The sequence below is a fragment of the Chanodichthys erythropterus genome, chromosome 19 (genome assembly GCF_024489055.1).
Source record: "Chanodichthys erythropterus isolate Z2021 chromosome 19, ASM2448905v1, whole genome shotgun sequence".
NCBI classification, from domain to species: domain Eukaryota; kingdom Metazoa; phylum Chordata; class Actinopteri; order Cypriniformes; family Xenocyprididae; genus Chanodichthys; species Chanodichthys erythropterus.
This window is the reverse complement of record NC_090239.1, coordinates 32,628,970-32,643,155: the sequence shown is the minus strand read 5'-3', so window position 1 is coordinate 32,643,155 and position 14,186 is coordinate 32,628,970. Positions and strand designations below refer to the sequence as shown.

General features: G+C 44.6%; 1 protein-coding gene across 1 annotated transcript in view; it reads right to left on the bottom strand.

Annotated features, from left to right (window-relative positions):
• grid1b (glutamate receptor, ionotropic, delta 1b) overlaps nt 1-14,186 on the bottom strand; it is a 486,415-nt gene that overhangs the window by 18,756 nt on the left and 453,473 nt on the right. Inside the window, exons 11-12 of the mRNA XM_067369520.1 lie at nt 13,478-13,808; nt 12,162-12,300 (exon numbers count right to left, since the gene is read on the bottom strand). Of these exons, the coding sequence (XP_067225621.1) occupies nt 12,162-12,300; nt 13,478-13,808 (470 nt within the window). The remainder of the gene's footprint in view (nt 1-12,161; nt 12,301-13,477; nt 13,809-14,186) is intronic.

The following is a 14,186-nucleotide window of genomic DNA, read 5'->3' as shown; positions in this document are numbered from 1 at the left end:
CTGAAAGAAGCCTTCTTTTCATCACTGCTCCTCACTCATCCTGACCCTAATTGTCTGTTCATTGTGGAGGTGGATGCCTCTACCACTGGTGTAGGAGTGGAGCCTTCCCAGCAGCAGGGGACGCCTCCCAAACTCCATCCATGCACTTATTTCTCACGCAAGTTCAACCCGGTGGAGAGGAACTATGACATCAGAAACTGTGACCTCCTTGGCATCAAACTAGCTCAGGAGAAATGGAGGCACTGGCTTGAAGGGGCTTGAAACACCTCATGTATGGATATATATATTTAATTTTTATACTCTTTTTCTGTATAGTATTTGTATTTTATTTTCATCCATTTAAACTGAGGTGTTTTGTAGCAATGTCAAACATTATGAAGACCATAAAGTGCAGAAAGTAATGGGGATTATTTTATTTATTATTTTATTCTAGTATTGGTATCGGGTTGATACCAAGCTCATGTACTTGTACTCGTACTTGTAAAAATACCACTGATACCAAAGACCGATACCTCACGTGATGTAACTGACAGAATTTCTCGTGCACAGACACTGATGGCGGCAGCAGAAACAATATCAGCCTCAGAGGTGTGGAAATACTAAATGAATGATGACAACCCACACATTGCAAACTGCATGCTTTCAAATCACAATTCGTTATCGATTAGTGAAGGCGGGATAGGCGGAATTTCACTGAATGACATAGACCACAAGCGCTCTCTCTTTCTTGCACAAGTTCTCTCAGACAGCATGCATAAACGGTTCTCTCAGACGTAAACAGGACGTAAACCGTTCTCTCAGACAGCATGCAATCATTTCTCCTTGTGCCTGAATGGTCAAATGCACACATAGTTGTCAAAATGTCTATCGTGTGGAGTACCTCATGTAGATATTGTCTGTTATAGTCAGTTTACATCCTTAAGTGGATGTAAACATTTGGGTGAAAACAGGATATGTGTCAGTATCCATGGATTCGGTCTTAAAGGGACCGTAGCCTATATTTATCATTAATGTTAATAAAATTACAACATATGTTAATTAAATGCATACATGGTAAATAAACATACTGTAAAACACGTTTATTTAATTTGTATCTCTATAGTATTGTATAGTATTGCTGTATTTTTATTTATATATATAATTATATATTGGTAATTATGCCCTTTGAAGGTAATTGGACTCTTTGAATTTTTTTTAAGTTTGTGACAAGCACATAAAATTATTACTTTTTTCATTAGAGTAATAATTAAAAAAAAAAGCTGTCCTACATTCATTAGTCTCACTGTGTTGTGCTTGGAAAACGGCAACATCCCCAAAAAAGAAATTAATAAATGTATAGGTATCCGTATCGGCGAGTACTAGAAAAGTTCGGTACTCGTACTCGGTCCTTAAAAAATGGTATCAGTGCATCCCTAGTCTTAAGTTCGCAGTGTTCTGCTGTGATTTTGGCAAATTTATTGAACAGAAAAAAAAGGTAATTTTCACTTGAAATTATCATTAGTAGGCTACAAACTTTTCTGCAAGTTTTTTTTTTTTTTTTTTTTTTTTTTAACAAGGCTGATGCAATTGTTGTTGGTGTTTAAGTTTGTCTTTGAAATGTCAATCTTTGATTCTTTATTTGTCTTCTTTGTTATTATAATTTGATTGTAACCTTACGCACTGTAACATATTATGTCCTGTTCACTATGAAACTGTGTTGCTTAAAGGCAAGAGTTGCACTGAAGCCCAGATTTAAAATTCATGGCCCACTGTTATATAAATTGTTTAAAACATAATAAAATGCAAAATCATTGGCTCGAATGACTCAACCTAAAGTTGTTCTGTTTAATTTCTCCAAGTTTGAATTTATTCATTCATCATGGTAATGATGCCATAGGATTCATACATCAACAGGACAGGGACCTAACTTGGCAAGAGCTAACTTCAAAGTCCAAAGACAACCCTGTAAGTAATGTGAAATGTTGGGCCATCTGTTCTGCTAATGGAGCTGTCAGGCCCGCCAATGAAACATAAGCCAGTGAAAGGTAAAGTTTCACTCTTTAATGGTGGTTTCTTGTCAGTCTACTGTATAGATATATCAGGAAAACACTTAAAACTGTTATACAACAGTGTTTATTTCAGTGTCAGAAATTTGATTTTTAATATGATTATTAAGGACAACATTATTGCCTCAGCTGTTCCTATGAGTAACTTTGCAAGTACATGTCAACTTATTTTACCACCCCTGACCTAACAGTCTACTAATATTCTAATGAGAGTTGCTGACATGTAGTTGCAAAGTTACTGTAGACTATCAAATTAAAGTGTAACCTCGGATATGCATCCATCTGCACAGCCATTCTGTGAATAGTATTGGGTGCACTTTGCAGAAAGAAGAGATGCACATGTTAATGTAATTATCACAAATGTAATGTCTCACTACTAATTATAATGTAATGTCTCAGTACTCTACCAGTAACTGGAGCACCAGCACCACAACAAAACACAGTTTGTTACACATACTGAAATTGTATTGGTAAATGGCACTCTCTAAGAGGTGGAGTCCTAGGCGGTCAACCTATGTCCCCAAATTGGTTGTCTGGCCCTGATGGCAGCATAAAACTTGCAATACAGAGCACATATTGACTACTAGTTTGATGCTTTTGGAGCTTGACAAGCAGTTGTGTAACTAACAGACCTCATGGACATCTCACAATATCTTTACATACATTTTATAGCTGTTCGTTTTATCCACAGCGAACACTTATTCAAATTTTAATTTATAATTTTTACAGTATAAACATTAATCGAACACATTACTCTACTCTAAAACTTACTGAAATATTACTCATTTCAAACAATACATAACACTTCTGTACAGTTATCAGCTCAGAATTGTGCGTATGAAGACAGAATTTTAATTTTTGGGTGAACTATATCAATTGACATGATTCCTATCTTTGCTATTGTCATATTAGTGAGGCAGAATAAGGACAAGTGGGCCAAACATCCAAATAATAAGTGAAACAAGGGTGGGAAAAATAAATGTAAGTGTGACCTGGTGTAATGCTAAAATCCACACAAGACAAAGATGATGATAGTAATCCAAGGTTTTTTAAATAAAAACTAACAAGAGAGCCAACATGCGAGACAGTGTGTCAAACACAAACAATATCGGACAATGAACAGAACTTAAATACACCGTGATGATAAAGAAAAAGACGAACAGCTGTGATGATAGTGTTAGTGTCCATGGTGACTTATGAGTAGCGGGAAACTAGAACAAAGGGAACACTTGTCATGAATGAAAGCAAACCAAAACTCCATGAAAACAAATGAGCTTAACTGTGATACCTAGGAAGTAAAATTAATATTAATAATAAAAACATTATTTACTGCATTATTTTATGCATTATTAACAGTTTGTAATAATCACACAAATTAACACATTGTTTTTCCAAATGGGAAATATATTTATGGTATGTATTTAATAGTACATATTAAATATGTTTATAATAATAATAATAATAATAATAATAATAATAATAATGACTGAAATAATTGCTGACATATTTGTGTAAAAAACTGGAGCTCAGATGATCACATTTTAGTAAAAATGTATATGAAACATTTGGCTTCCGAAATATAGTGAGAATGAACATGCAGATATGTTTGTCTGAGAGCAGAGGTCTGTTCACACTCTGACGAGACCCAGTTTGCTCAACATCAGCATAATCAAATGCAATCAAACATTAGGCACACAGGCTGGGTAAATGCATGTCATCATACCTGAGTGCTAGATAACATTTACAGATGTGACAGCAAACTAGCACTATACTGGTAAGGGAGCACACAGAATACAAACTTATTCTGGCACTGAACAGGAAAGGTTAATAATAATAATAATAATAATAATAATAATAATAAGTATTCATATTCTATAAGTATTCGTATATCAATTCTATTCTAAACTTAAATATCTTAATGATTCTAGTAAGAGTCAACTTAGTTTGCTCGTGTGAAGTGCTCTTTGTCATTGTCTTGTGAACACATGCTTCTAGCTAATAGCTATTTTGCAGCACTTGTCCCTGGTTAGTCTTTTAGTATGGAACTAATAAATCATCTGAGAAAAATAAAGAAATAAAAAGGTTCTGAAAGTGATTCCCACAATTTTTTCCCCTCTGCATCGCAGAGGTGGGAGCAAGTCACACATGTACAAGTAATTAACAAGAAAGTCTAAAGTCCCTACCATTAAGTCTGGAGTCGCAGTGCTCACACAACCAAGCAAGTCAAGTCACATTACCAAATAACAGCAACAAATATAAATTATACACTATTTGCCACAATCTACTAATTTATTTTTAAATTTTTACTTTTAAATTATATATAAATACATTACACACTATCTGGTCAAACAAACAAACAAACAAACAAATAAATAAAAGTCACCACCTGGATTTAACTAAGCAAATAAGTAAGGACCTTCCATTGTATAGGCCTAATTACTACAGTGATTAATATGTTTCAGCTGGAAACAAGTTATTTAACCCTAACTGATGCAGTGAGAAGGAGAAAATATGTTACTCTGTTTTAGAAGGGTTAAATTATTGGCTTGAACCAAGCAAAGAAAACAACTAGGAGATTGCAGAAACTACTAAAACTGGAAAAGAAAAAGAACTGTCCAATGTATTATTATAAAACTAGGGCTGGGTGTTTTCAAGCTGTTTCAGATCACTGACAAGCTATGCAATATCGTGTTCATTATCGCAGATGAATCACCTTCGATAATAAACGCGATATTGCGTAGCTTGTCAGTGAACTACTGCTCTGTCTATTAAATGCCGCTCCATTTGAAAGAAGGTGATGGCAATTTAGCGGTAATCAGGGAACCATCTTTACTGACGAAATGCCCGTGACAATCGCATGCGATATATCGCCCAGCCCTACCTGGAAAGATAGTAGTGAACCATTATCCTTAAGGAAGAAATATGGTTGTAAAAAAAACTTGAATGATCATGATTGGAGATCACTTAAACATTTGGTTAGATCCGATCATTAAATAAAAAATAAAATAAAAATAAATAAATAAATAAACAGTAGAACTCGCATTCACAATGCAAAGAGAACACAAGGGAGCATAAAGATTGGACTGTGACCAACTTCAGTTGGTCAGGTCTAGGTACAGCAACATTATGTGCCCAAAAAAATGAGGTCAGGTGACTACCAGAACATACTGAAGAACCAGGTTTTTCCATTAAAGGATTTTTTTTCCCCCTGATGGCGCTGGCATATCCCAAGATGAAAATGCCAGAATTCAGTGGGCTCAAATTGTGAAAAGCATAAGACATACTTTTCACACATGGATTGGCCACCACAGAGCCAGACCTTAACCCCATTGAAAATCTTTGAGATGTATTGGACAAATAGTGAGGAAGTATTGCAAAAAGTAAAGGAAATAAATGTTGTGATATTGCACAAGCTTATCGAAATGATGACAGAGTGAATACATACTGTAATCAAAGCAAAAGCCGGTCCAACAAAATATTAGAGTGTGTGGCTTTCTTTTTCTTTTTCTTTTTTTTTTTTTTTTGTGCCAGGGAGTGTATATTGTAGTGTGAAGCAGGGCTGGGTGGAGAGCCGTGGGATTTACTAATCTGTAATAGTCCTAATAACTATGTTTAGCCTCTTTCTAGCCATACTAATATTCACCTCCCTTCCTTCTAAAGGGAACATGTCCCAGAAGGCCTAGTTACAACAGTTTTTTACCATCATGAAATCCTAAATCTCAGCCTCAGACAGCCTACCTACAAACTTCTAAGATTAAATCGTTAAAATAGCCTTTGTTCCCATTCAGTCGGTCACGTTCGACGTACGTCGGACAGACCGACGAATAGGAATCTCGCTAGAGAGGCCAATCTACTTCGAGTGTAACTAAACGAGCCAATGCACATTGGCATGCAATCATATGCATCAGCTGCTCGCCTCGCAGCGCGGGTATATAATGAGCAGCAGGTGCGTTGCATCTTCAGCTTTTCGCTTCGGAGCCGAACGGTGTTTGTTCCTGTTCTCTGCAAGCGAGTGTCTGCTAGAAGACGAGTCAAGCTTTTGGTTGAACTTCTCTTTTTTTCCGAGTGCGGGCGAACAGCACAGCAGCGGGGTCGACGTCCTCTCTTTTTCTGTTTCGTTTGCCGTTTTTGAGCAAATAGCTGTTTGACAGCGTCAGAAGGCTGTTCTCACGGCCGGTACGGTGCGCTTTTGAGCGCTGAAAAGCCGTTTTTACGGCTGGTAAGAGTGAGCGCCTTCAAAGAGAGAGAAAGCACATGACAGGCTGCACACAATCCCTGTCTGTGTTGCGGTGGCCGTTCCCCTGCGTGCTTCAGCACTTCTAAAAGAGTAAAGTCCCTGAAAGAGCTTACACAAGTAGATTCGCGTCTGTTAAAGACGACATCCTACTTGTGTTTCTGGATGCGATCGTTCCTGTCCTCACTGACGGCCACGATCACCGTTTCGCATGTCTGGGCGCGTGCTGAAATGATGTTCGTGGGTGTTCATGTTTTCATATGAGAACATGATCACGTCGACACGCCGGTCGTGACTCTTCTTTCTCCGGGAAGCTTGAGTCCCCTCTGTTGTTGGCCAGCTGCCGCTTGTGTGTAAAAGCACAGCCGCGGCTCTGCCCGACACTCTGGGAGACCGCGGAGATCAGCGAGAGCAAACCTCTCGCTCCTCTGCGTGTCGTGTGCCGTCGAGCTGCCGGGCTGCAGCGCGGGTTGTCACGGCAACCCAGCGCTCGCTCGGCGCTCTAGATGCGCGGTTCCCTTGCGTAATCTCCATTGTAGCGCCCTCTCTGGTGCACCAGAAGAGGTCTACTTTGCTGATATGGCTTGGGTGACATGAGGTTGAGGGGTTCCTTCGGGGAACCAACCCCCTAGGGCCCCTCCCTCTCTAGCGCATTGCAAGCTGTGCAGTTTCTGGATTGGATTGCTGGTCCTTTTCATAGGGGAACCTAGCATTTCATTCAGAGCTCCAGCTGAGGGACAGACATCGATTGCAGCATCGGAGAGAGTGCTGTTATGCTCTAGAAATGAGGGTGACGCTGCCCACTGTAATGGTGTGTGCTTATGCTGACTCAGATTCAGAGTTTACAGCCATGCTTTCCTGGGTCTTCCAGATGTGCATGGAAAACTTGGCAGTATGGGGGTATATTGGTGCCATAAATATGGAATGCCAAAGGTGCCAATCTGCATAAGTTTTTTTCCTCTCTCACTACCCTCTTGGATGGGGTGGCTGTACACAGACCACACCCACCCTGCATGTGAGGCCAAGGCACTCTTTTTGCATGAGGGTAGTTCTGTGCTGGGGTTGAGCTGCGCTTGTTGACTAACCGTGATCAAAGTCACGGCGCAGGCCCTCAGCCAGACGATGTCCACCTCCGTGGTCCAGAAGTGCCCCCTGGCTTACCTTGTGAGGTGTGAGAGGTTGTCAAGCTAAATGCTTTCTCAATGCTCCCATCTTACGAGGTGGCCTTTCGGTGACACTGTCGAGGACTGAGCCCAGCGGTTCTCCTCAGTTAGTAGCGGATAGGGGAGCTTCCCATGACAAACCATTGAGTTCCTCTTGGGCCGCCCCTCAGTCTGCTCGTCGCCAAGGGTGTCGTCCCCTGCAAGAAACTCCGGCCCAGCAGGCTCTGCTGTATCCATTGCGGGGAGATGACGCCTCCCGTCTCTGCAGCTGTTTAACTGGTTGGTGAGAATCACCCCTGAGACGGGCGACCCAGAGATGGGTGGGGCTGCTCTTCCACCCCTGGAGGAGGGCCAGGTGGTAAATCCTTTATTGGGTTTGTTTCTGTTCCGCCACTGACCCAAGAGGCAGCGGTACCCAAATTTTAAAGAGCAGTTCCTCCATTTCCAGGTCTGAAGAGGGTTTGGAGAGCAGTGGGAGGAGAAAAACCTCACCACTCTCATCCCCCTCTTCTGTCGCCAGCGGACAGCAGCGAGCAGCGGGCAGCCAAAGCCTCGACTGCTCCCTCTGTCCATCCGTGGAGCCAGGTAAGTGTTGCCTAGCACACTGTGACGCCGCTTCGGGCCGCCTCACAAAGAGAGCCCCCCGAGCCGCGTCCCTGTGTTCCACCTCGCTGCCCTGCTGCGGGTACACCGGTGGTCCCTTTGGTCCTGCTTGTACGGTCTCTGCGAGCCGGGTTAGCGCTCCCCAGTCCGTCTCGCTGGCTCCTTCGGACCATCAGGGTCGGCTTTGCGATTCAGTTCGCCCGGCTTCCCCCCCCCAAGTTCAGGGACGTCCTCTTCACTACAGTGAAAGATGCCGATGCCCCTGTCCTGCGTGCGGAGATCGCAGTCCTACTGGCGAAGGACGCGATAGAGCCGGTCCCTCCAGCCGATTTGAGGTCGGGGTTCTACAGCCCCTACTTCATTGTACCCAGGAAAAGCGGCGGGTTACGACCGATCTTGGACCTGCGAGTTTTGAATCGGAGCCTCCACAAGCTACCATTCAAAATGCTCACGCAGAAACACATTTTCGAGTGCATCCGTCCCCGAGATTGGTTTGCAGCGATTGACCTGAAGGACGCGTACTTCCATGTTTCAATTCTTCCGCGACACAGGCCATTCCTGAGATTCGCGTTCGAAGGTTGAGCATATCAGTACAGAGTCCTACCCTTCGGGCTGGCCCTGTCTCCCCGCGTCTTCACGAAAGTCGTGGAGGGAGCCCTTGTTCCCATGAGAGAACGGGGTGTTCGCATTCTCAACTATCTCGACGACTGGCTCATTCTAGCACAGTCCCGGGATCAGTTGTGCAAACACAGGGATTTGGTGCTCAGACACCTCAGCCAGTTGGGGCTTCAGGTCAACTGGGAAAAGAGCAAACTCGCCCCGGTGCAGAGGATCTCTTTTCTCGGTATGGAGTTGGATTCGGTCGAGCAGATAGCACGCCTCACAGAGGAACGTGCTCGGTCAGTGTTGAACTGCCTGAATACATTCAATGGCAGGACAGCGGTCCCACTGAAGTTCTTTCAGAGGCTCCTGGGGCATATGGCGGCTGCTGCGGCTGTAACACCGCTCGGTCTGCTTCATATGAGACCGCTTCAGCACTGGCTTCATGGCCGAGTCCCGAGATGGGCGTGGCAGCGCGGCACATTCCGGGTGCCAATCACTCAGGAGTGCCGCCGAACCTTCAGTCCGTGGTCGGACCCCTTGTTTCTTCGGGCAGGAGTGCCCCTAGAACAGGTGTCCCGGCATGCTGTGGTGTTCACAGATGCTTCTGCCACCGGCTGGGGTGCCACGTAACACGGGCATGCAGTCTCAGGGGTTTGGACGGGACCCCATCTGCATTGGCACATCAATTGCCTCGAGTTGCTGGCAGTACGCCTTGCTCTGAGCCGCCTCAAAGGCCTGCTTCAGGGCAAGCATGTACTGGTCCGTATGGACAACACTGCGACCGTTGCGTACATCAACCGTCAAGGTGGTCTACGCTCCCGTCGCATGTCACAACTCGCCCGCCATCTCCTCCTGTGGAGTCGGAAGCATCTGAGGTCGCTTCGCGCCATTCATGTCTCCGGTGTGCTCAACCGTGTGGCCGACGAGCTATCACGAGCTGCGCTGCCAGGAGAGTGGCGACTCCACCCCCAGGTGGTTCAGCTGATCTGGAGAGAATTCGGAAAGGCTCAGGTAGACCTGTTTGCCTCACCAGAAACCTCCCACTGCCAGTTGTTTTACTCTCTGACCGAGGGGACACTCGGGACAGATGCACTGGCTCACAGCTGGCCCCGGGGCCTGCGCAAATATGCGTTTCCCCCAGTGAGCCTACTTGCACAGACCCTGTGCAAAGTCAGGGAGGACGAGGAGCAGGTCTTGTTAGTTGCGCCTTACTGGCCCAACCGGACCTGGTTCCCAGAACTCTCACTCCTCGCGACAGCCCCTCCCTGGCCCATCCCTCTGAGGAAAGACCTTCTTTCTCAGAGACGGGGCACTCTTTGGCACCCGCGTCCAGACCTCTGGAAACTCCATGTCTGGTCCCTTGGACGGGATGCGGAGGTTCTAGGTGACTTACCCCCTGAGGTACTTAACACCATCACTTCGGCACGTGCACGGTCTACGAGACGTGCTTACGCCTCCAAAGTGGAACCTGTTCGTCGAGTGGTGCTCTTCTCGCCGGGAAGACCCCCGAAGATGCTCGATCAGAGTCGTGCTTTCCTTCTTGCAGTAGGGTTGGAGCGTAGGCTGTCCCCCCTCCACCCTCAAAAGTCCATACTGCTGCTATATCCGCTTACCACGACCACTTAGATGGCAAATCTGTTGGTCAGCACGACCTGGTCATCAGGTTCCTTAGGGGGCGAGACGGTTAAATCCTTCTCGTCCCCTCTCCATACCCTCTTGGGACCTCACTCTGGTGCTGAGAGCACTTCAGATTGCTCCCTTTGAGCCTTTGCTGTCAGTAGACTTAAAGATTCTGTCTATGAAGACTTTGCTGCTGGTGGCATTGGCCTCCATCAAGAGGGTAGGGGACCTGCAGTCATTTTCGGTCGACGAATCGTGCCTGGAGTTCGGGCCGGGTGATAGCCACGTGGTACTAAGACCCCGGCCTGGCTATGTGCCCAAGGTTCCTACCAGTCCCTTCAGGGACCAGGTGGTGAGCCTGCAAGCGCTGCCCTCGGAGGAGGCAGACCCAGCCCTGGCTTTACTCTGTCCAGTCCGCGCTTTGCGACTGTACATAGACAGAACCTAAAGCCTCAGGACCTCAGACCAGCTCTTGTCTGTTATGGAGGCCAGCAGAAGGGAAAGGCTGTCTCCAAGCAGAGGATGGCCCACTGGATAGTGGATGCCATCGCCCTGGCTTACCAAGCTCAGGGTGTGCCCTGCCCGCTCAGGTTGCATGCTCACTCCACGAGAGGTGTCGCATCCTCCTGGGCGCTGGCTCGTGGCGCCTCGCTGACAGACATTTGTAGAGCTGCGGGCTGGGCGACACCTAACACGTTCGCTAGATACTATAGCCTTCGTGTCGAGCCGGTCTCCTCCCATGTTCTCGCCACAGGTCAGAGGCACGGAGAGGCCCCGGCTTAGTGTCGGCTTGCTGCGCTACATGCGCTTCTTTTCTCCAGAGAGTCCCTACAAGGCAGACCCTGTCGAGTCCTCCGATATCCCTTCGGCAGCCGACGTGGCGGAGCGTCTGGCGCCAGGCCTATACTCCGTTGTATCCTTGAGAACCGGGTTTAGGCTGGGTTCCATATGTGTGACCCTACGGGGATCCCATATGGTTGGTTCCACGGTTGCTCCTAAACGAAGCCCGTGTCTTTCCCTCTGGGAGAACCTACCCTTCATCGGGTTGGAGTCACCCCAGCTCTTCCATATGTAGCACAGCCCTACAGGGTTAGTCCATATGTACTTCTCCACATAACTCCTTCGGGGAAGGATGTGGCTTCCGCAGCGTTCCTTTCCCAGCGAAGGGTACGCTTTCCCAGCGTTATCCAATAGTCTCACTGAATGGGTTTTGGGGAACAGCAGTGATCGACTCTCTCTGTGTTAGCCCTGTCCCACCATCCTCAGGCAAGGGGGTTCAGGTGGCTTGCAACAGAGCGCTGGAAGGGGGCAGCTCCTGTGGCGCTTTGGTAGGGATTCCTATTCGTCGGTCTGTCCGACGTACGTCCGAAACGTGACCGACTGAATGGGAACGTCTCGGTTACAAAGGTAACCCTCGTTCCCTGAAGGAGGGAACGGAGACGTACGTCCCGTCGCCACAGTCGCTGTACCCCGCTGATGCTGCCGCCTATCCGGTTCGGCTCCTCAGCGAAAACCTGAAGATGCAACGCACCTGCTGCTCATTATATACCCGCGCTGCGAGGCGAGCAGCTGATGCATATGATTGCATGCCAATGTGCATTGGCTCGTTTAGTTACACTCGAAGTAGATTGGCCTCTCTAGCGAGATTCCTATTCGTCGGTCTGTCCGACGTACGTCTCCGTTCCCTCCTTCAGGGAACGAGGGTTACCTTTGTAACCGAGACGTTAGCTGTACTGCATGCCATGTGGCCAAACTATGTGTGAAGCTTCCTGAACATAAGGATGCACTAATTATGAGGACAAATACAGGATAGAAAAGCTTTTAATAGACATTGATCAACTCTGTAGCATATGGTGCAGTAAGTGGTAGACTATTTGCGAAATGAAAATTTACCTTATAGTGTTGTCCATGCGGGACACAGTTAGGAACGCAGCCAGGTTAGCAGTGTAAGACGAACAAACAATCAATGTGAACAACCACCAACTGCCCATAACTATCCTCAATGCCACAGACCCCACCACAGAATCTCCACCTGTGACAAACAAAACAAAAAAGCATGTCAGTGTTTAGGATGTGTAAATGCATTTTGAAATGCAAAAAAAAAAAAAAGTTCTAATTCTTTGTATTTTCCCTCCCATATCTCTGATTCTAATAAAATTAAGGTGAATCACAACAGTTAGATAGCAGCAGATATCTTACAGATGGTATTAAAAGATTATCATATGGTATCATAGACATAAATAATCTATAAAACATGAACACATTATTAACCTTAGTAAATGGAATAAGCCAAAAGTGCTATCGCTATTAACATGCCACCAGACTTGCTAATTCCTCATGTTTAAGATTGTACAAACTGCTGCAAAAGATGTATTGTGTTTTGTGCAATCTATTGTCAATTTCATATGGTGGCAATCTACAGAAATATGAGAAACAGCCCAGATTGAATAACTAACTGTTAGGCTTAAAAGGGTTTGGTAGGCTATGCCAAGAATTAATAGAGGCAGCTGGGGGTTTAGCATGCTAGTTGCTGAGGTAGCCATTTATTCCATTTTGTCTCTTGGATAAGAACCAGTGTATTCTATGCCCTATTCAAAGAAACTTTACACTGTTTTAGTGCACTTAATACTTCTGTTTGTCAAATGTAATTTATTTATATTCAGTATATGTACATAAAAATGAGTCATAAAAATTGACAGCAAGAAAAGAAAAAAATAGAGGTAAAAGAAAAGAAAAAAAATGAAGGCAAACTATTCCTTGAATATTTGCAAACACACACCCAGACAAAGCTTAAGCCTAGTCCCAGACTAAAATACATGTTTGAGTTTTAACTGAAAGTAACTTCCACTGACATATCTTAAAATATGTCACTCCCATTGTTTTGTTTCAAGATGCACACCAGTAATGTTTTTTTTTTTTGTAAAGCACGTTTAAAAAAAGCTACTTAAATGTCCTAATTGATCCTGGCTTAATCTAAGCCTTGTCTGTGAAACCATGCCTAAATATTTTAAGATGCTAAACAAATCTTACATTAGAAGTTCAAATGTAACTATGAGGGAGTGATTTTTTGGCACTTCAATATCAGCTTTATTCTTGTCATCTTTCTAAGTCCAGAGTCAAATCATCATCTGATACCCTGGGTGCTAAAGCATACTAAGCTAATAAGTCGTTTCTGAAGGGACATGTGGGAGAGGAATTCACTGAAGTACCTTGTTGTACAAAGGCTCCATAGACAATCCATATAGCACTATGCAATGAGTTAGACATAGATGAAGCGTGATGGGCTCCTGGAGGATTCTGGGAGCGGAGCATCTGCATCCGTGTCAGCAGGAAGATCAGAACGCCCACCACAGGAATGGCAGCTGCTATACAGGCCCACACAGCCAAGTCAAAAGGGGCAAAGAGGGAAAAAATGTTGATCTTTTCCTCTGGTTTGCGATGTAGGATCCCTACAGAGTAGTCCATGTAGCGTTTGCTGAAGTCCACTACGTTCTCTCGTTCTGGTGTTATAGTAATGGCAGAAACTGCCAAATCAGCTCTCTGTAAAGACAAGATTTTAATTCACTTTTCAGGTGAAGAAAGAAAGAAGGAAAGAAAGAAAGAAAGAAAGAAAGAAAGAAAGAAAGAAAGAAAGAAAAAAAAAGAAAAAAGAAAAAAGAAAAAAGAAAGAAAGAGAAAGAAAGAAAAGCATAATAATCAGTATTTTTTTTTTATTGTTTTATTTTTCGGTAAAATATCTAAACATCCTTAAAGCAAGCAAAATTGTGTATAATTTTAAGACTTCAGAGAATGTATCTTGAATTAAAGGTACAATATGTAATAATTTTGTCCGCTAGAGGTCGCTTGATGACGCCAAGTTTTAGAACGGAATCTTGGGACATGTGGTCTCCATCTCAACGGATGGTGCAAAAGAATGGG